This window comes from Arachis ipaensis, chromosome B3 (assembly GCF_059453495.1).
Source record: "Arachis ipaensis isolate K30076 ecotype BB chromosome B3, ASM5945349v1, whole genome shotgun sequence".
NCBI lineage: Eukaryota > Viridiplantae > Streptophyta > Magnoliopsida > Fabales > Fabaceae > Arachis > Arachis ipaensis.
The window spans coordinates 10,856,606-10,879,110 of NC_142438.1; the positions used below are offsets into that span (position 1 = coordinate 10,856,606).

At 30.8% G+C, this 22,505-nt stretch overlaps 1 protein-coding gene across 1 annotated transcript; it reads right to left on the reverse strand.

The window, feature by feature from the left end:
• Positions 1-1,974: 1,974 nt before the first annotated feature.
• LOC107629584 (lysine histidine transporter-like 8) lies at positions 1,975-7,439 on the reverse strand. Its single transcript, XM_088506544.1, has 5 exons — positions 6,844-7,439; positions 5,518-5,651; positions 3,734-4,167; positions 2,886-3,017; positions 1,975-2,777 (listed from the first exon to the last, which is right to left on the reverse strand). Exons 1-5 carry the CDS (start codon positions 7,221-7,223, stop codon positions 2,292-2,294), a joined length of 1,566 nt encoding a protein of 521 aa, XP_088362670.1. The 5' UTR covers positions 7,224-7,439; the 3' UTR covers positions 1,975-2,291.
• Between the last annotated feature and the right edge of the window lie 15,066 nt (positions 7,440-22,505).

Consider the following 22,505-nt stretch of genomic DNA (forward strand, 5'->3'; position numbering starts at 1 on the left):
TTTGTAATTTTGTTTATATTTGGCTGTTGTGCTGACGTGGTCACAAACGCTTCTTACATACTTGGCAAAATTGACGCCACTAGAAGTGTTTGAAAGAATTTAATTCAAATAGTGTGTGTTTGTGAATTGTGTTTTAGGGTGTTGAGTTAAGGGGAAGGGGTATGGGAGTTTTATAATAGAATAGGGAAGTATGAAGGTTATGTTAATTAATTTGAGTTATAAATAACATAAATAAGGTTTGATTATTTAAAAAGTGATCTACACTTTTATAGAATAATTAGTTAAAAATTAGAAAAATGTTATTTTATTTCTATATTTGATAAAGTCTATTATGCTCTAAATATATTGTTTAGGTATTTATTATATATGGTGAAATATATTGGTTAAGAATTTAATTTATTTGTAAATTTAGTTATGGCTATTGCTGTGATGATTAATGTTTTTTTTCCACTAGAATCTTTGACCAAGGGTGTAAATTAATATTATTGTAAGTTTATTTCTTTCATTTTCAATGGTACAATCCTGATGTCATTCTTCTGGAAGATCTTTTAGAGAGCTTGTGCTTTGCCTATATATGATTTTCCTTGTCAAATTTTTTTTTGCTGAGTTTTTTAATTTAAGTTACATCGATTTTGATAGATAACAAATTAGACAATTGAGTATTGCTACCATTATTAGCACATTTCTTATTGGTATAGTTCACAGGATACTGTCTGCCGGGTGCCTACTCATACTAACATTCTATTTCTTGTAACAGGTGTTAGATACCCGTGGACATTTTTGTTGGTTGCCTTGGGTATGGTTTATGGCCACCGATGATTCTTATATCAGAAATTGTCCAGACCTTCTTCCTAGCAGATTTCTTTTACTACTATGTCAAAAGGTTGGTTTAGAATATTGTACAGTCCCTTATGTTGCAGCTTTGGCATAGAATCTTGAGGTCCTTCTAGCATGACTTCTTATAATATTTATTTTGTTGGAGGTCAGCTTGTTCTTCTAGCATGATAATAAACTTGTGATGCATAATATAAAATTCCTTGATAAGAGTTTTGTTGAAATTAATTTATTAGATTTTTTTTATTTTATCATTAAAGCATTGAACTTGTATTCGATTGTGATATATCAGTATCACACACCACACCTCTATGACAACAATAACATTGCATCCCTCAGTCAATCTTCTATCAATTTTCTTCTCAGTGTCTAGGAGAAACTCTTAAATTGCTGTGTCAAGCTCAAAGAGAAGCTTCTCAGTACCCCCTATTCATGTCATTTTTTGGAGTCGAAATTCCATGAATAACTCCATATTTTAGTTGGTGTAATAGTTTGGGCTTGATTCTTATCACGGATTTCAAGTTTTTGCTGAAAACCCTACTCTAGATATTAGAGAAGTAGAGAGGACAAAGTGGAGTAAGTCCCGGAAAAAAAAAAGGAAAAAAGTAGAGTATGGCGGGTGAGATGCGAAAAATTTAATTTTCAACCCATCCAAGTTAATAAAATATAACTCAAGTCCAAAAAAAAAAAAAGTTAATATAACTAAATTTTATATTAACAGAGTAACTCATAATTTTCAACATTTAATTGGATAATAATATAAATGTTTTACACTATTGCATATCGAAATTTAAAACTATATATAACGAGGATACACTCTTGTTAACACTATTTTTTTTTTCAAAAAAAAAATTTGTTACTTTTTATGTATTACCACAATTATTAAATTTGACTATAATGAGTGCGAGCGAACTGGTTCGAATCGAGTTGATCGAACTGTATGTGTTCATCACACCTTCACAAATAATTTTAAAATGGCTAAAATAAAAATCGAACTTATAAAGAATGTTTATACACAATTTTTTTATTCGCTAAACTATGTTTAATCTTTTGTTTTGTATCATAGAAAACATATATATCTATATTTAAAAATAAAAATGCTACTTCACGAGTCGTCCATATCCCACTACAACAGAGGAATGGTGTATCATATATAACTCCATTTCAAAATAATTTTGACATTCTGATAGATTGAATAGCACTACAAACAGCTATTCAAACTTTAATATATTTACATACTCAGAAGTCAGAATTGCATTTTTGTGTACACACGGACATCAAAAATGATCTAAAGTCTGCTCTGTAACGCGATTCTTCTTTCATTTGAAAAACCAGTGAATAATAACAATGGACAAGCTATATTTTGGTTATTAATTAATTAACAATTAACCTTCAATGACTTAACTTAATTCTGCTAGTTTAATTAATTAATTAATTAAATCGGTTCATGTTATTAATTACGGTTTGAAGAAATTGGCATTGAGACGTTTATCAATTAGAGTCTTCAAAGCCGAAGCTATCAAAAGAGCAGCAATGAGCATTCCTAAGCAACCAAGAACAACATTGAAGCACCAAGCGAAGCTTCTCGTACGAGGTTTCTTAATGGCCACCCACATGAAACATGGGTATGCATAAGACACTGGCACGAATGCGATTCCACCAAGAAGAAGTGACAGTGATGGTAGGAAGGGGAACGCCACGGCTACAAAGAAGGTTAATCCTCCAAAGAAAAGACGAATGCATGTTCTGACCCACCTTGGACACTTGTTGTTCTTTCTGGCTGTGATTTTGAATTCAATGTTGTCAAAAAATGGCATCGCATACACTTGGTAGCTGCTCAGGCAATGTAGAATTACCAAAAAGTACATTGCTCCTATTGTGAACTTCGTCACTTGATGAGCGTGCATGTGTGCAAACGAAGTTAATAGCCCGTCTTTTTCAATCTGCAACAAAGGAACATACATACATTAAGTTTGTCAAACTAATAGAGGTAATGAATCAATATATATATATACATAGATGCAAATTATTAGTGAAGTTAAAATTCTTGCCTGGTTTCCGTAAGCCCAAAATCCGGGAAGAGCCAGGGGATAAACGCACATGGCAATTATTGCGTACGAAATGATCACTCCTCTACGCATTTTTACGTTGGATTTCTCTTTCGAATCTGATGGAAGCGTTCCCTGTGTAACCATAGATACATAAATGTCAATCTAATTTGATTATAGAGTCTCTCTACCCACATGTGAAAATACAGAGATATATCAGTTTAGACAAATATTATAAATTATTTATGGAATCTTAATTAAAATTTTGAAAATCAAGCTGAATATTAGATTAATAAAATTTAAAATTAAAAAATTTAAGGTTTAATAGGTGTTGAACTAATTAAATATAATAAAATAATATATTTTTATTTGAAAATGAATTTTTTATTTTATTAAACTAATTTACAGTTAAAAAATTTGACTGATTTAATCGATTAATTAATTTTTCAAAAGGTTTTTTTTTTTAAATAATACTAAAAATTATTAAAATTTATTATTTGTGGCCATCATTTTTAACTATTAATCTAATTCTTTTAGTTTAATAACTTAATAACAATATATTTTGATCCACATTTTTAAGTATTGATGACCAAAAATAATAAATTTTGATGACTTTCTGATATTTTTCTTTTTTTAATTCATTATAAATTCATTTTTATCTTGAACTAACTTGGTCTAGTAACTAATTTTTAATGAATCCAATTAAATCAATTGGTTATCTAATTTTCAAAATCATAATCTTAACTATATCATTTTATAAATATATTTTTGTGTAAATAATTATAAACAATTTCTTTTTGTGTCATTTTTTTTTTGTCTGATTAGAAGCTCAAATATAATTAATGACTCACCTGTATTTCGAGTATAAGATTATGGCCCCGGAAAGCAAGCAAAATGATTCCAATGGAATTCATAACGTCATTAGCCTTAGCCACGTTACTTCCATGCATCGTTGTACTATAGGACACGTCATCATTGGGCTTACCCGTCTTGACGGAGATGGCCCAAAAGAGTGTGCAATAGGCGATGGCGGCGACGGAGCCGACGGCGGAAACAGCAGCCATTGAATTGAGGTTTGGCAACTGAGCTATGAGAATGGCTATGCAAGTAAAGATCAAATACCACTGAACTCCAGTTAGTGAGTGGAGAGTACAATTATCCTTTTCACAAAGTGTCTTGAATAGTAGGTCTAGGGTTCCACCACCGGTGATAATTAAGATTACGCACGTTCCTCCGGAGAGGTAACTCACCGGAAATAGTGCTGCTACCTTCCCTAGTTTCTTACCTAACATTTATATAACATAGGTTAGGTTTGTGTTAGAAAAATCCACTCTTTTAAAGAACATGCCAAAAAAATTATAATTATTCAAAGTACAGCACATGTTATAAATATTATAAATAAGTTTTACTTAAATTAAGAGTTTTAATTTTGATATACTCGTATAAAAAGTTTTATATAATTATTTAATTAAATTTATATATGTAGATTATTTTTTAAATGATAAATTTTAAAATTAGTTACATGTAGCAATAAACATGTCATGATACCAATTTTCTTAAAAGTTTAAACTGATAAGAAGTCGCAACTCTGATATTATGTCATGGAAGATGGAACCCTTATCTCAAAAGTTTAAACTAATAAAAAAAAAATAATACGAATTGTTGTATTTTTATAAAATAATTAAATATTTATGTAAAATTATTTTATTCAACATGTGAAAATTGATTTCTTGGAATAATATAATAGGTGTATGTAGTGCTGTTAAAGGCTACTTCAACATGAGTTAAAGTATGTTATCTTCTCCAAATGTTAGCATCAAATCAAGTTGAAAATATTTATATGGGCTATATATAAATTAAAGGTAATGAGGTGTTTAATTTCTAGATGACCCAGTGGGGCTCTGTTAAAAAATGGACAAAAACTATATATAAAGTAGACCACATATCAATAAGCTAAGTGAAAGTAGAAGTGATGTATCATGTGTAGTGGCTGGCATATATAGAAAATTTTGGTGCATGCCATCCTATAATTGATGAGATAGCACTTTCAAAACAAGTATTTTCAAATTTTATATTGGAAAAAGAAAATTAATAATGGAACACATTCAGAATATATTTACTACCATATGATGTATGCGAGAACAAAATATATAGTATATATGTAGTTAAGGTGGAAAAAAAATATAATGGAATACATCCACTATCATACCACTACTTAATTTGTTCTTGGTAAGATTCTAGAATTCATATTAAAATTAAAAATATGTTAGTTGATGAGTTTCGGAATGATATTAGTTTAAAAGTATATTAAAAAATTATATATTTAATATAATATGTACTAATTTAAAGAAAATAATTTTTTAACTATAGTATTAAGATATTTGTTAACAAAATCTTTTAAAATATATAAAGAGTATAATCCAAGTAAATGATAAAAAGTGCCTTCTTACTGTATATGACTAAAGTGGGTTGTAAAATTTAAAACAAAAAAAAAATATTTTATCATAAATAATAATTTTACTTAATTAAGACCATCATCTAATTAGCGTGTTGAGGTAGCATATTTTTTCTTTTTGAAACAAGCTTAGCTTAATTAGTAGAATAATAAAAGTGGAAGTTTGTGTTATTGCTGTACCAAAAGCAGCCATAGCGAGAACAAGGAATCTGCTGTGCCGAATTCCAGGAACTGATTCATGAAGCTCAACAAGGAGAAATATGGTGTATAGCTGCCAAATAAATGCCAGAGACAAACATACACTACCCCATGCCCTGCAATTATTTCCATTTCATTATTCATTAATTTATATTCCGCAAATTATTATTCCATTATTGTGGAATTTGTCCAATAACAATAATAGTATACTGTACTGGAAATGTATGCATGTGCTATTATATTATATTTCTTTTTTTCTTTTTGATTATAAATTATGTAAGTATATATATAGAACTATATATATAGAAGAGTAATGATGATAAATTCTGGTGAATTATATTCCACATATATAGAAAGTGAAAGATGTAGACCAAACGATCAGCCATTTGCATTATTGTATATGATATTTTTAGCTATATTATTATTATTATTATCATTATTATTATTATTATTATCATTATTATTATTATTTCTCTCGTCGAATAGTCATACAGATATACATTAAAAAAGACTTAAAAAAAATAATTAAATGAATCAATATATTAAATAAAAATAATATATATATATATATACACAATTAGTTATTATATATTTATATATAAATATATATATTATTTTATATATTTTAAAAATTTATTTTATATAAATAACTAATTTAGTGATTAGTTTTTTAAGTATACATCATGATAATAAATTATAGTCATTATTGTTTGATCAATCAACTACTAGATTGTGTGAGTAGTAGTTATAAAAGTCTGTCAAAGACTTTTCTATATTTAATTTTTTCTTCAAGATATTTCATCTTTTTTCCAGATGCATTGCTTTTGCTTTAATTTAGGCCTATGACTTTTTATTTTGCCCTACCTCTTTTTGTTCTCTCTTTCCCATCACATTCACATACACACATGTACGTATACGTGCGTGTATCACATGCATTGTTGTCATGGTTTTCGTATCTCACTCTGCTACTTCTACTAGCTACTCTTCATGTATAAAGACCTTTTGTACTTTCTAATACTAGTCAATAAAAATAATAATAATATCGTATTATTATACGGAGAATTAAAATTATATTAATCTGACATATAATATATCATATTTCATACACATGCACATATATAACTCCAAGCAGTAAATTATTCATAGAACGAGACGACCAAGGGAAGTTAGGTGAAATTTGTTAGATTTAAGCAAATTCATCCATAAACAAATAAAATTTGTTGGATGAGATTATTTTTATTCAAATTAATAATGAATTTAATTAGATTAGATCCAATAATATGAAAAAAAAAAAATTAAGGTACGTACCAACCAAGAGTGGCGAATGCAACGGGAAGCATGAGAGCCTGAAATCCAATATTTGAATTGAGAACATGAAACGCTGCAAAATATGCATTTCCATTTCTTGATTCCGTGATTGGAAGCCACTCATCTTTCGGACCCTGCTGCTGTGAAAGGCCAGAGGAAGGTTCATCCTCGAATTCGGAATTAGTAGGGTAAATTTGGGAAGAAGAAGAAGAGTGACGACGATGATGTTGATTTTGATGTTCATTATTAATATTATCAATGTGTATCAACAAAGTAGAAGCTTGATGAGGAGGCAATGGCGGTTTCAGAATCGCATCGGAGTTGCTCAAAAGAACAGTTCCCGATCTGAAATTTCTTTCCTTCACCTCCTCCTCCGCCATTATTATTTTATTTTAGTAACTGAATTCAAAGAGAAAAAATTAAAATATGCAGAGATTATTGGTGGAACGGAATTGAACGAAACGAGAGAGGAAGAAATATAATACAATTCCTTGATTATATAGTTGAAATTAACGAGACTATTGAATAAGAGAGTTAGGTAGAAGGAACATTGAAGGTACTTGGAAGTTTAAAGATGAAGACTTATACCGAATGATGAAGGGGAGATTCGACTCTCCCTTTATATAAGAGAAAATATTCTCATGTGACTGGTACATTGCTGTTCCAGCTGCGGTAGTTGAAATGACCAATATAGGGCTCTTAATTTGTCGTGTTGCAATTTGTTCCACCAACTTGGGTGAGATGTGCCTAGTACAGTATTGCTGGCACTTAGGAGATTCAGTTCCAACTTATTACAAAACTTATCTTTTATTTTTTGTCCTTGATTAATCTAATAATCAACCACCATTAACTATATATTAAAAATTGTCCCAAACTGATTCTCGTTAATCTTTAGTTATAAGTAGTAGTCATTTTCACATCAAATTTACAACATAAAACCAGGTGACTTGCCTTGATCATTTTCATTTTCACAGGTGTTATTAAATAAATACTTTTGTTAGTATTGTTGTTTGAATAATGCTAGAATACGAATAGAATTTCTTGTTTATCATCAGCAGTTAATCAATTATATTTAAAAGTATAGAGTAAAGAGTATAGACTAATAATATATTGTTAAAACGATAGACTAAGGATATTAAATTATTGATTAAAAATATTGGTCAATATAAAATAAAATTATTGGCCTTTATTAATACTTTTTTTTTTAGTTTGAAAGAACAAGTTAAGTAAAAGTAATAAAAAATAAGATATGTGATAAAATTAAATTAAATTTTGAGTGATATTTTAAATTAATCTTTAACTATTTTTATTTTAGATAATACAAATACTTTTGTACAGTAAATAGTTAAAAAATTATTACATATTAGTTTGTTATAAAGAAAAATTCATAACCGTTAAATAAGGTGAGCGCTCACGTAATTATCTCTAAGTAAAGTTTATAGTTAAAAATCGTTAGATGATAATTTAATGGAAGAATGATCCTTGTCATCAAATTTTGTCCTACTTGGGTGGCGCAGGTAGCCCGCGCGAGTAGCCATACTTGATGTAATGCGCATCAACGGTGTGACCGTCGCAACCACAATTCGAGCACAACATTGAGGAAGAAGAAGAATGTTGACAATTAGGATTGACAATTTTAGTTATGGATAAAACCATAATAAAACTCTAAAAAAGATGAAATTGTCAGAAGAAAGTGCCGACAGAATTGCTGAAAAGAAGCGCAAACGGAATTGTCAGAAGGATGAAAACTTGTCCCAAAATTGTCGAAAAGATTACAAATTGCAAAGAGATGGTAAAATGTCAAAGGGTGATGAATTATCGGAAGGTGACGAAAAATAAAAGTAGGTAAGTAGCGGATGACAGTGACGTTTGATTTATTAGACTCGAAAAGACACAAGGCGAAAAAAAAAAGTCTCCAAATAATGACAAAAGACAAGAAAAAATGAAATAAAAAAAAAGTGTAAAAAGTACAATAATTTCATGAGAAAAAAAATAATTTATTCTCTTCAATGAGAATACCATGACTTATTAGACTCAGAAAGACAAAAAAGAAAGGATGGACTAATCAATGAGATGAGAAAATGTCAATGCATAGACAAAAAAAAAAAGAAAAAATGCATAAAGAAAAAGAGTACTAATGATAAAAAAAAAACATAATTTTCTCATTAAAACTAAAATAAGCTATCTTATTCAAAAAAATACCATTATTCTGATATTATAATAAAATTATGAAAAAATAACAAAAATAAAAAAAATATTATCCTTTATATTTTTATTGTTATGGACTAATAGAAAAAAATGGTTTAATACAAATTAAGTAAAGATAATCAATAATAAGATACGTGATAAAATTAAATTAAATTATAAATAATATTTTAAATTAGTCTTAAAAAACTTTTATTTTAGATAAATTAGAGAATACAAATACCTTTGTATGGTATGTAATTAAAAAATTATCATATATCTTGATATAAAGAAAAATCCATACCCGTTAAGTAATTGGTTGAGCATACACAATGATGATTTAAAAAAAAAAAAAAAAAAAAAGTCAAAAACCGATGATGTACAAAACGGTCATTTTCGCTACCTGAAAAAGGGATAGAGGAACAAATGGGGCGCATGCTCTTCGTGCACTGCACCACCTATGTGCACACCATAAAATTTGTCAACTCAATCTAGACCTTTAATATTAGTTAAATAAATCTCTGCGGTTCATAATATTGGACCCTCAAGCACCCTTCTGCTACATGTTAAATTTTTTCCAATGGGTTGTTATGTGAATGAGACTTTTATTCAAATAAAATCGGAAATGCGTGGATTGCACTTTCAGAATGACGTCACCTCACTGATGTCATCTACGACAGTGTATTTTTGACTTTGGCATTCGAGGATGGTGGACTAAATTGTAATTTGCTTGTGACGGTATAATAATATTAGCATTTAGCCGCTTAATTAACTAGTTAGTTATTGCATAATTGTTTATTAATACTACTAATTAAGTAGCCCTTCACATCAAATTCATCAATACTTGATTTACTCTCGCTTCCCTGGCTTAATGGGATTCATATATATATTTTATTTTTATGTTTAAATTTATTAATGTTCTTCATAGGAGTATATTCGGAATAATTAAGTTTTTGAGTCATGGTCTTATATTGGTCTTCCTAGAATAATAATAATTAAGTTATATGTCTCGTCACCTTGTAAAAAAAATAAAATAAAGTTATGTCTCGGCACCAGTTCCAATATATATTATTTCATTTTGCTATAGCTATTGTATAGGAGTATAGTGTTTATTTATTTATTTTAAACCAAAAATAAGTCTATCCATGAAAATTTTGGTTATTAATTCGTAAGTTCTTAAAAATATTATCACATAGGATTTTAAAATTTTTTTATGACGAATTTATAGGTGTATAAAAATGATACAAAAAATATTAATTAAATTCTTGAAAAATTGTAAAGTAATTTATATATTTTTTGACTGATAAATGAATCATATTTAACATTATAATTTTTCAAGGACCTATAAGTCAAGTATTAGAATTTTCTAAAAATTTATTTGTTATTTTTCTCAAATATAAAATTTTCTAAAGGAATTACTTAGTATTTATTTAAAAAAAAAAAACAATAAATCCATATGATAAGATTCTTTAAGAATCTAGTTCTAATATACTATTTCATGATCGGAATATACTCTAGTTTTTTTTTTCCCACTTTGCCTTTAGGATATGTGCAAAGACTGTTCGTCTGATGAGGTTTATTTAAAACAAATCTTTTCTTTAAAAAAAAAACTGAAAAAAGGTTATTTTTCATATATTTGTCTAATTTTTAAATAACATTAGTTAAAAACTCAAATAAAGAGTTTTTAATCAAAATCATTTATTAGCTTGTGTTTAGTTTTTACATAGGAATCTTACAAAATTACTCTTTTTCAAAATTTTAGGTAGACAAAAAAAAAATAATCAGAACTTGTCTTATTTAGCATTAATTAATTGTCGCAACAATTAATGAATGTTAAATAAGGTAAGTTATGACTGTTTTTGGCAGATTTTCTTTGGTTATCAAATATTTTCGTTATAATAAATACATTCTTAGCCTTCATTTATTTTGTTCTTCTTTTATAAATCATGAATAATTAAATGACTAACTAACATGGTGGAAGGATCAACTTTGGATATGCATATGCATAAGTGTGTATAAAAACCTATGAAGCACGGATTCTCTTATGGTGCCGGCGTATCCGTGTCGGACACGAATCCGACACCGACACTCGACGGATACTTTAAACGAGTGTATCGGTGGCGTGTCTTCTTGCGGTGCAGAATTTTAGTAAAGCTGTCAGGAATTTGAACGAGTCCGACTCGATTTTGTGGTTTTATGGCCCAATTAACCGATTTTTTTATTTTAAAATATTTTAAAATAAAAACAAATCAAAATTTAAATTTAAAAATAAAATAATTAATAGAAGCAGAGTTGATGACAACAGTCCAGATCTGAGTGAGATTTCGTATTTATCTTTAGATGAACCAAACATAGAAGCTGTGGTATTTGCGGATGATGGATTTGGAGGAGAAGAAATTGATACATTTTTTGTTAGCGAGATGGCAAAAATAGATTAAAATTTTTTATTTTTTAAATAATTGCATAATTTTTAGACTTTTTTATGCAATTATATTTCCTCTTAAATTTACAATATGATATTTTATTAATTTAATATATTATTTAAATTTTAATTCACAACGTATCCTAAACGTGTCGTATCCAATTTTTTATAAGAAGAACGTGTCGACGTATCCGTGTCGTGTCGTGTCCGTATCGCGTGTCGTATCGGTGCTTCCTAGATAAAAACAACACATGTATTTAATATGTATACATAACATAAATATATAGCAATTCATTTGGTGGTTGATTATTCATTCATTATTATTGTCCAAAAATATAATGTAACGTTAACTTACTAGTATGAACCAACCACGTACCAATAATATGTAATTTTTCCCATTCTTATCCGAAAATGATTAGTGTCCAATAATCTTACGTTTACTGAAAATCATTATAAAATTAAATATGTTGTTCGCTGTTCGAAGTATAATTCCCTTTTTCTTTAAACAAATGTAAACATGTGTTCTGCAAATTCCGGTCTTAAAATTTATGAATGAGAGGAATAGTAATAAAGCAGTTAGGTATGAATTTGGGGAGCAAAAGTGAATTTTCATGGTTACATTTATAATGTTATATATTTAAGGTAATAAAAAATGTTGCTAAAACTTCATTAAGATGCTACAATATTATATTAAAAGTACTATATGTTGGGCTACCGTGATTATATAAGAGGAGAAGACACTACATTCAACTCAAAATCTTAAAGTATTAAATTAATGAGTCTCTCATCTTATAAACTCTTCACTCTTTCTTGCTTTTTTTGATATGGGACTAACTTTATTGCAATATTGACAATCTTCCCCTCAAATGTGAGTCTCCAGTCTCCACATCAAGCATCAATTCCCCTCTAACTCCTCCACCACATATGAGTATTTGTCCATTACACCACCGCACCACACCGCGGGACATGCCGCTCGGACCACCTTTGTCGAAAAGACTTTCGATACTTCACCTTGAATACCCCCTTAAAACCACCAGACCGATTAACCATCGGCTCTGATACCACTTTGTTGGGCCACCGTGAGGAGTTCTTGATTACCGGGGAGATTTCGGAGAAGAATCAAGTGAGAGAATATAAAATGAGAAGACACCACATCCAACTCAAAACCTTATACCACTTGTGGGGCCAACCGTAGAGAGCTCTCGACCACCGGGGAGATTTCAGGGAGGAATCAAGTGAGAGAACATAAAATGAGAAGACACCACATCTAACTCAAAACCTTAAGGTAGTAATTATCAACAAGCATCAACTCTCCTCTAGCTCCTCCGGACCACCTTTGCCGGGAAGACTTTCAATGCTTCACCTTGAATACCGGCTCTGATACCACTTTGTTGGGCTACCGTGAGGAGCTCTCGACCACTGAGGAGATTTCAGAAAAGAATCAAGTGAGAGAATATAAGATGAAAAGACAGCACATCCAACTCAAAACCTTAAGGTATTGAGTTAATGGGTTTATCTAGAGGAGTAGGTTTCGCTCCAAAATCACTAGATATCAAACTATTTCGATTTGTAATCATCACAGCGATAGGTATCACTCTGATATGCCAGCAAACAAGCCATAACCAAATTTACAAATGAATCAAATTCTTGACCAATATAACTAGTAATTTTTAAGAATATATCATACCTGAAGAACCCAATGAGCACAGCTAAGGAATCTCGCAACACACAATGAGCAGTGAGTGGCTCAACAATCTGAAGGTTAAAATTGAAAAAGGTTAGAAAGAAAAATAACCAGATCAGATTCCAAACATAAAATTTAGAATGATAATTCTTGTAGTTAAGTAATAATACCTTGGTGTTCTGCATGATCCGCAGTTGAGGTAATACCGAAACTGCTTCCAGACATACACGGAATGTCCAGAAAATCCTGTTCAATAAATGATGAGAAGTTGATGGATGAATAAGCAAGGCCAACACAACACAGGTATCACCTGCATTCAGTTTCAAAATTAGAACACGTCAAATTGAATCTAATAGAAGGTCAATCTGTACAGAACAACCCAACCTCACATTTCAACCATCTATACACAAAACCAGCAGCGGTGCAAGCAGCGGAGGTAATCAATCGGCAATGGCAGAGCAAAAAAGAGAAGAGCCAAATGTAGCGATAGGGACGGTGACAGCGTGTCTCGACGGTGATGATTATGATACCTGTATGATATATTTCACCATAATAAATACCTAAACAATATATTTAGAGCATAACAGGCTTTATCAAATATAGAAATAAAATAATATTTTTTTAATTTCTAACTAATTATTCTATAAAAGTGTATATCATTTTTTAAATAATCTAACCTTATTTATGTTATTTATAACTCAAATTAATTTGTCTAAAGGATCTTAAATTAATTAACATACCCCTCTACCTCCCTCTTCTATCATAAAAATTTCCACACCCCTTTTCCTGCACTCCACACTGTAACACACAATTCACAAACACCACATCCAACTCAAAACCTTATACTACTTGTGGGGCCAACCGTGGAGAGCTCTCGACCACCGGAAAGATTTTGAGGAGGAATCAAATGAGAGAATATAAGATGAAAAGACACCACATCCAACTCAAAACCTTAAGGTAGTAAGTATCAACAAGCATCAACTCTCCTCTAACTCCTCTGGACCACCTTTGCCGGCAAGACTTTCGATGCTTCACCTTGAATACCGGCACTGATACCACTTTGTTAGGCCACCGTGAGGAGCTCTCGATCACCGAGGAGATTTCGGAAAAGAATCAAGTGAGAGAATATAAGATGAAAAGACACCACATCCAACTCAAAACCTTAAGGTATTGAGTTAATAGGTAGTAAGTATCAAGTGAGAGAATATAAGATGAGAAGGCACCACGTCCAACTCAAAACCTTAAGGTAGTAAGTATCAACAAGCATCAACTCTCCTCTAACTCCTCCGGACCACTTTTTCCGGGAAGACTTTCGATACTTTACCTTAAATACCGGCTCTGATACCACTTTGTTGGGCCACCGTGAGGAGCTCTCGACCATCGAGGAGATTTCGGGAAAGAATCAAGTGAGAGAAAATAAAATGAGAAGACAGCACATCCAACTCAAAACCTTAAGGTATTGAGTTAATGGGTTTCTCTAGAGGAGTAGGTTTCGCTCCAAAATCACTAGATATCGAACCATTTAAATTGGTAATCATCACAGCAATAGGTATCACTATGATATGCCAGCAAACAAGCCATAACAAAATTTGCAAATTAATCAAATTCTTGACCAATATAACTAGTAATTTTTAAGAACATATCATACCTGAAGAACCCAATGAGCACAGCTAAGGAATCTTGCAACACCCAATGAGCCGTGAGTGGCTCAACAATCTGGAGGTTAAAATTGAAAAAGGTTAGAAAGGAAAATAACCAGATCAGATCCCAAACATAAAATTTAGAATGATAATTCTTGTAGTTAAGTAATAATACCTTGGTGTTCTGCATGATCCACAGTTGAGGTAATACCAAAACTGCTTCCAGATATACACGGAATGTCCAGAAAATCCTGTTCAATAAATGATGAGAAGTTGATGGATGAATAAGAAAGGCCAACACAGCACAAGGTATCACCTGCATTCAGTTTCAAAATTAGAACACGTCAAATTGAATCTAATAGAAGGCCAATCTGTACAGAACAACCCAACCTCACACTTCAACCATCTATGCACAAAACCGGCGGTGGTGCAAGCAGCGGAGGTGATCGGTCGGCAATGGCAGAGCAGAAAAGAGAAGAGCCAAATGTAGCGATAACAACGGTGACAGCGTGTTTCGACGGTGATGATTATGATACATGTATGATATATTTCACCATAATAAATACCTAAACAATATATTTAGAGCATAATAGACTTTATCAAATATAGAAATAAAATAACATTTTTCTAATTTCTAACTAATTATTCTATAAAAGTGTAGATCATTTTTTAAATAATCTAACCTTGTTTATGTTATTTATAACTCAAATTAATTTGTCTAAAAGATCTTAAATTAATTAACATACACTTCTCCCTCCCTCTTCTATTATAAAAACTCCCACACCCCTTGCCTTGAACTCCACACCGTAACATACAATCCACAAACACCGCATCCAACTCAAAACCTTATACCACTTGTGGGGCCAACCATAGAGAGATCTCGACCACCGGAGAGATTTCGGAGAGGAATCAAATGAGAGAACATAAGATGAGAAGACACCACCTCCAACTCAAAACCTTAAGGTAGTAAGTATCAACAAGTATCAACTCTCCTCTAGCTCCTTCGGACCACCTTTGTTGGCAAGACTTTCGATGCTTCACCTTGAATACCGGCTCTGATACCACTTTGTTAGGCCACCGTGAGGAGCTCTCGATCACCGAGGAGATTTCGGAAAAGAATCAAGTGAGAGAATATAAGATGAGAAGACACCATATCCAACTCAAAACCTTAAGGTATTGAGTTAATGGGTAGTAAGTATCAAGTGAGAGAATATAAGATGAGAAGGGACCACGTCCAACTCAAAGCCTTAAGGTAGTAAGTATCAACAAGTATCAACTCTCCTCTAGCTCCTCCGTATCACTTTTGCCGGGAAGACTTTTGATACTTCACATTGAATACCGGCTCTGATACCACTTTGTTGGGTCACCGTGAGGAGCTCTCGACCATCGAGGAGATTTCGAAAAAGAATCAAGTGAGAGAATATAAGATGAGAAGACAGCACATCCAACTCAAAACCTTAAGGTATTGAGTTAATGGGTCTCTCTAGAGGAGTAGGTTTCGCTCCAAAATCACTAGATATCAAACCATTGCGATTTGTAATCATCACAGCGATAGGTATCACTCTGATATGCCAGCAAACAAGCCATAACCAAATTTGGGCATATTTAGAGCATAATTTGATTATGATACCTGTATGATATATTTCACCATAATAAATACCTGAACAATATATTTAGAGCATAATAGGCTTTATCAAATATAGAAATAAAATAACATTTTTCTAATTTCTAACTAATCATTCTATAAAAGTGTAGATCATTTTTTAAATAATCTAACCTTGTTTATGTTATTTATAACTCAAATTAATTTGTCTAAAGGATCTTAAATTAATTAACATACCCTTCTTCCTCCCTCTTCTATTATAAAAACTCCCACACCCCTTGCCCTGAACTCCACACCGTAACATACAATCCACAAACACCGCATCCAACTCAAAACCTTATACCACTTGCGGGGCCAACCATAGAGAGATCTCGACCACCGGAGAGATTTCGGAGAGGAATCAAATGAGAGAACATAAGATGAGAAGACACCACCTCCAACTCAAAACCTTAAGGTAGTAAGTATCAACAAGTATCAACTCTCCTCTAGCTCCTTCGGACCACCTTTGCTGGCAAGACTTTCGATGCTTCACCTTGAATACCGGCTCTGATACCACTTTGTTAGGCCACCGTGAGGAGCTCTCGATCACCGAGGAGATTTCGGAAAAGAATCAAGTGAGAGAATATAAGATGAGAAGACACCATATCCAACTCAAAACCTTAAGGTATTGAGTTAATGGGTAGTAAGTATCAAGTGAGAGAATATAAGATGAGAAGGGACCACGTCCAACTCAAAGCCTTAAGGTAGTAAGTATCAACAAGTATCAACTCTCCTCTAGCTCCTCCGTATCACTTTTGCCGGGAAGACTTTTGATACTTCACATTGAATACCGGCTCTGATACCACTTTGTTGGGTCACCGTGAGGAGCTCTCGACCATCGAGGAGATTTCGGAAAAGAATCAAGTGAGAGAATATAAGATGAGAAGACAGCACATCCAACTCAAAACCTTAAGGTATTGAGTTAATGGATCTCTCTAGAGGAGTAGGTTTTGCTCCAAAATCACTAGATATCAAACCATTGCGATTTGTAATCATCACAGCGATAGGTATCACTCTGATATGCCAGCAAACAAGCCATAACCAAATTTGAGCATATTTAGAGCATAATTTGATTATGATACCTGTATGATATATTTCACCATAATAAATACCTGAACAATATATTTAGAGCATAATAGGTTTTATCAAATATAGAAATAAAATAACATTTTTTTAATTTCTAACTAATCATTCTATAAAAGTGTAGATCATTTTTTAAATAATCTAACCTTGTTTATGTTATTTATAACTCAAATTAATTTGTCTAAAGGATCTTAAATTAATTAACATACCCTTCTTCCTCCCTCTTCTATTATAAAAACTCCCACACCCCTTGCCCTGAACTCCACACCGTAACACACAATTCACAAACACCGCATCCAACTCAAAATCTTATACTACTTGTGGGACGAACCGTGGAGAGCTCTCAACCACCGGGGAGATTTCGAGGAGGAACCAAGTGAGAGAACATAAGATGAGAAAACACCACATCCAACTCAAAACCTTAAGGTAGTAAGTATCAACAAGCATCAACTCTCCTCTAGCTCCTCCGGACCACCTTTGCCGACAAGACTTTTGATGCTTCACCTTGAATACTGGCTCTGATACCACTTTGTTAGGCCACCGTGAGGAGCTCTCGATCACCGAGGAGATTTCGGGAAAAGAATCAAGTGAGAGAATATAAGATGAGAAGACACCACATCCAACTCAAAACCTTAAGGTATTGAGTTAATGGGTAGTAAATATCAAGTGAGAGAATATAAGATGAGAAGGCACTACGTCCAACTCAAAACCTTAAGGTAGTAAGTATCAACAAGTATCAACTCTCCTCTAGCTCCTCCGGACCACTTTTGCCGGGAAGACTTTCGAAACACTTGCAATTCTTCATTATAATTACTCGAAGTGTGAATGATTGGTGAGCGGAGGTGTGAGCCTTTGGTGACAATATAAGAGAAGTGTGAAACTGTGAATGATTGGAAAGGAGGTGGTGAGCGGAGGTGTGAGCCTTTGGTGAAGAGAAGTGTGAAACTGTGAATGAAGAGAAGTGTGAAACTGTGAATGATTGGAAAGGAGGTGGTGAGTGGAGGTGTGAGCCTTTGGTGTGCGAAGGTGTGAGCCTTTATTATATAGTTATCAGAATCGGTCCGGACCGGCCGAAAAATCGGCCGGTTCATACTCAGATTGCATTAAACCCACGCGGGTCCACGGTGCACCTGCGCGCTGCTGAACCATTGTAGGAGCACCCTCTTCGCAACTCCAAAAATGCAGCAAGAAATATTCGAACTCGAGTGGGTAAAGATATGGCACCTCCTCTTTCCACTGTGCCACCTAGATTCTTATTGATATATGTGACAAAAATTAAATATATAATAAATTTTGAATAAATTTTTATTTATTTTTATTCTTTTAAATATAGATTGACATAGATACCAACACAAGTAATAACACATAATATACAAATATATTGATATATTGATATTGATTGTATCTTATTCATTTAAATTGAGAAAGTATTTTGTACTAGTAACTAATTTATTATCTGTTTTTATACTATAAATTATGTCTAAAATTAATATTTAATTATCATTAATATATTTTTTAAAAACATGTATTTAATTTTTAATTTTATTAATTTTATTTTTATACCTCACTGATGTCATCTACGACAGTGTATTTGACTTTGGCAGACGGAGATGGTGGACTACTCGACTAAATTGTAATTTGATTGTGACGGTATAATAATATATTAGCATTTAGCAGCTTAATTAACTAGTTAGTTGCATAATTGTTTATTAATACTACTAATTAAGTAGCCTTTCACCTCAAATTCATCAATACTTGATTTACTCTCGCTTTCCTGACTTAATGGGATTCATATATATATATATATATATATATATATATATATATATATATATATATATATTATGTTTAAATTTATTAATGTTCTTCATAGGAGTATTTTCGGAATAATTAAGTTTTATGTCATGGTCTTATATTGGTCTTCCTAGAATAATAATTAAGTTATATGTCTCGTCACCTTGTAAAAAAAAAAAGTTATGTCTCGGCACCAGTTCCAATATATTATTTCATTTTGCTATAGCTATTGTATAGGAGTATAGTGTTTATTTATTTATTTTAAACCAAAAATAAGTCTATGCATGAAAAATTTTGTTATTAATTCGTAAGTTCTTAAAAAAAATTATCACATAAGGTTTTAAAAAATTTTATCACGAATTTATAGGTGTATAAAAATGATACAAAAAATGTTAATTAAATTCTTGAAAAATTGTAAAGTAATTTATATATTTTTTGACTGATAAATGAATCATATTTAACATTATAATTTTTCAAGGATCTATAAGTCAAGTATTAAAATGTTCTAAAAATTTATTTGTTATTTTTCTCAAATAATACTTGTAAGTCTATTATAAAATTTTCTAAAGAAATTACTTAGTATTTATTTTTAAAAGAAAAAACAATAAATCCATATGATAAGATTCTTTAAGAATCTAGTTTTAATATACTATTTTATGATCTGAATATACTCTAGTTTTTTTTTTTTTTTTCAATTTGCCTTTAGGTATGTGTAAAGACTGTTCGTCTGATGAGGTTTATTTAAAACAAATCTTTTCTTTAAAATTAAAAACTGAAAAAAGGTTATTTTTCATATATTTGTATAATTTTTAAATAACATTCGTTAAAAACTCAAATAAAGAGTTTTTAATCAAAATCATTTATTAGCTTGTGTTTAATTTCTAGACAGGAATCTTACAAAATTACTATTTTCCAAAATTTATGATTAATACATTCTTAGCCTTCATTTATTTTGTTCTTCTTTTATAAATCATGAATAATTAAATGATTAACTAACACGGTGGGAGGATCAACTTTGGATATGCATATGTATATAAGTGTGTATTAAAACAACACATGTATTTAATATATATAGCAATTCATTTGGTGGTTGATTATTCATTATTATTGTCCAAAAATATAATGTAACGTTAACTTACTAGTATGAACCAACAACGTACCAATAATATGTAATTTTTCCCATTCTTATCAGAGAATAATTAGGAACCAAAATCATATCAGCAAAAATCAGCCAAAATGTGTTTGGGTTTTATGAAAAATTGGGTTTTGATTTGTGCTCCGTGATTTTAGGAGCGGTTTTCAAACATATTATTCAAAAAGTGATTTTAATTAAAGAAAAAGTCTAGGGGGCCAGCAGTTTTGTTGAATTTTGACCAGTATGTAGCCAGCAGAGAAAGGTGAGTCATTGGATGAAATCTCACACTAATCTCATACCATTAGATCATCATTGATGGCTATTTGATGGCTACCAATCACAAAAGTTGCTGGCCCCCTAGCATTGCTCTTAATTAAACGGTTTTGTTTACTTTTTGGCCGGTCACATTTTGGTTCCATATACTTTTCCATCCGAAAATGATTAGTGTCCAATAATCTTACGTTTACTGAAAATCATCATAAAATTAAATATGTTGTTGTTCAAAATATAATTCCCTTTTTCTTTAAACAGATCTAAACATGTGTTCTGCAAATTCCAATCTTAAAATTTGTGAATGAGAGGAACAGTAATAAAGCAGTTAGGTATGAATTTGGGGAGCGAAAGTGAATTTTCATGGTTACATTTATAATGTTATATATTTAAGGTAACCAAAAATGTTGCCAAAACTTCATTAAGATGCTACAATTTTATAATAATAGTACTATATGACCTAATAATAGGGTACAAGCTACATCTAGCTATAGCATCTACAAATGAATGCTGCCAAATATCTCATTGATGCTCGTTCTTTTCATTTTACAAAGTTTTTTAATTGAATTCATATTTGAAATGATTCGAGATATCTATTTAATAATTGAAAATATTTGATAACAAAAAAAATTAGTTAAAAATAATTTAAAATTATTTTATTTAATATTTATTAATTATTAAAATTATTTTAAATTAATTTTTTTTGTTATCAAATATTTTCAATTATTAAATAAGTATGTGAAATCATTTTAAATATGAAATCTGTTAAATTTTGTAAAATGAAAAGAACGAATATCAATAAGATATGCATTCATTGTAGACACTAGATATAACTTGTACTCTTAAATAAATTCTGACTATTTTTTTAGTTTTTCTAATATTACCGTTTAATAATAGATTCATTAATACTTGTTACTATAAAACTCTTAAAATAATTGAACCTAAAAGTATAGTTGAATGTTTTATTTTTAATATTGGAGTGGTATTGGCGTTTTTTTTAAATGTGGATTATTGGAGTATTATACTTAAATGTGGGATCGTTTAACTAGAGAAGCAGAAATTGATCCCAGGAATTTTTGAGAGGTACACAAATTGGTCCCAAAAATTTCTGAGAGATACACAAATCGGTTCGAGGGATTTCTGAGGTACACAAATCGGTCCCAAGGATTTGTGTAAAAAAAAATTTAAAAATTTTAAGTACAGAAATCGGTCCCAGGGATTTGTGTACTTCCACAGTTTTAAAAAACACCAAAAATTACCATGTTAAAGTATATCACCACTTTTACCTCCATAACAAAAAAAAATTAGCCACTATAGTTGGCTCAAAAACAACTTTATTTTTTTGAGGCATATTGAATCTAGAAAGGACATAATCTAAAACATATCTATACAAGATTTTGTGTATATTATATACGAATTTATTCAATTTTTTTTAGATTCTCATCGAAACACTATAAATAAAGGGTTTAATTCATGTTCAAAGTATGCTATTTAATCATAATTTTTATATTTTTGGATTGTGATTAATTTGAGCGTCAAAATTTCTTACAAGCAAAAACCTCCATTAATCAATTTAAGAAAGTACGATTTGATGAAATTTAAGTTTTTCGCTAGAAATTCACTCAAATAAAACCCGTTGATGAACACTAGTAATTAATTGGATTAAATACATTTTTTGCTCTTAAAGTTTGGGGTGAAAATTAAATTTATCTTTGACCTTTTTTTGTTATGAAAATCATTCTCAATATTACTAAACGTTATAAAATCGTCCTTTTCTATCTCAATTTTAATTTTTTTTTACTAAATTA

Excerpts from the sequence above, each read along its gene's own strand:
- LOC107629584 (XM_088506544.1), bottom strand. The coding sequence starts at position 7,223 with ATGGCGGAGGAGGAGGTGAAGGAAAGAAATTTCAGATCGGGAACTGTT. Across the intron at positions 4,168-5,517 it reads TCTCGCTATGGCTGCTTTTG|GTAAGAAACTAGGGAAGGTA; the intron begins GTACAGCAATAA and ends TATAAATGTTAG. Across the intron at positions 2,778-2,885 it reads TTTGGGCTTACGGAAACCAG|ATTGAAAAAGACGGGCTATT; the intron begins GCAAGAATTTTA and ends CCTTTGTTGCAG.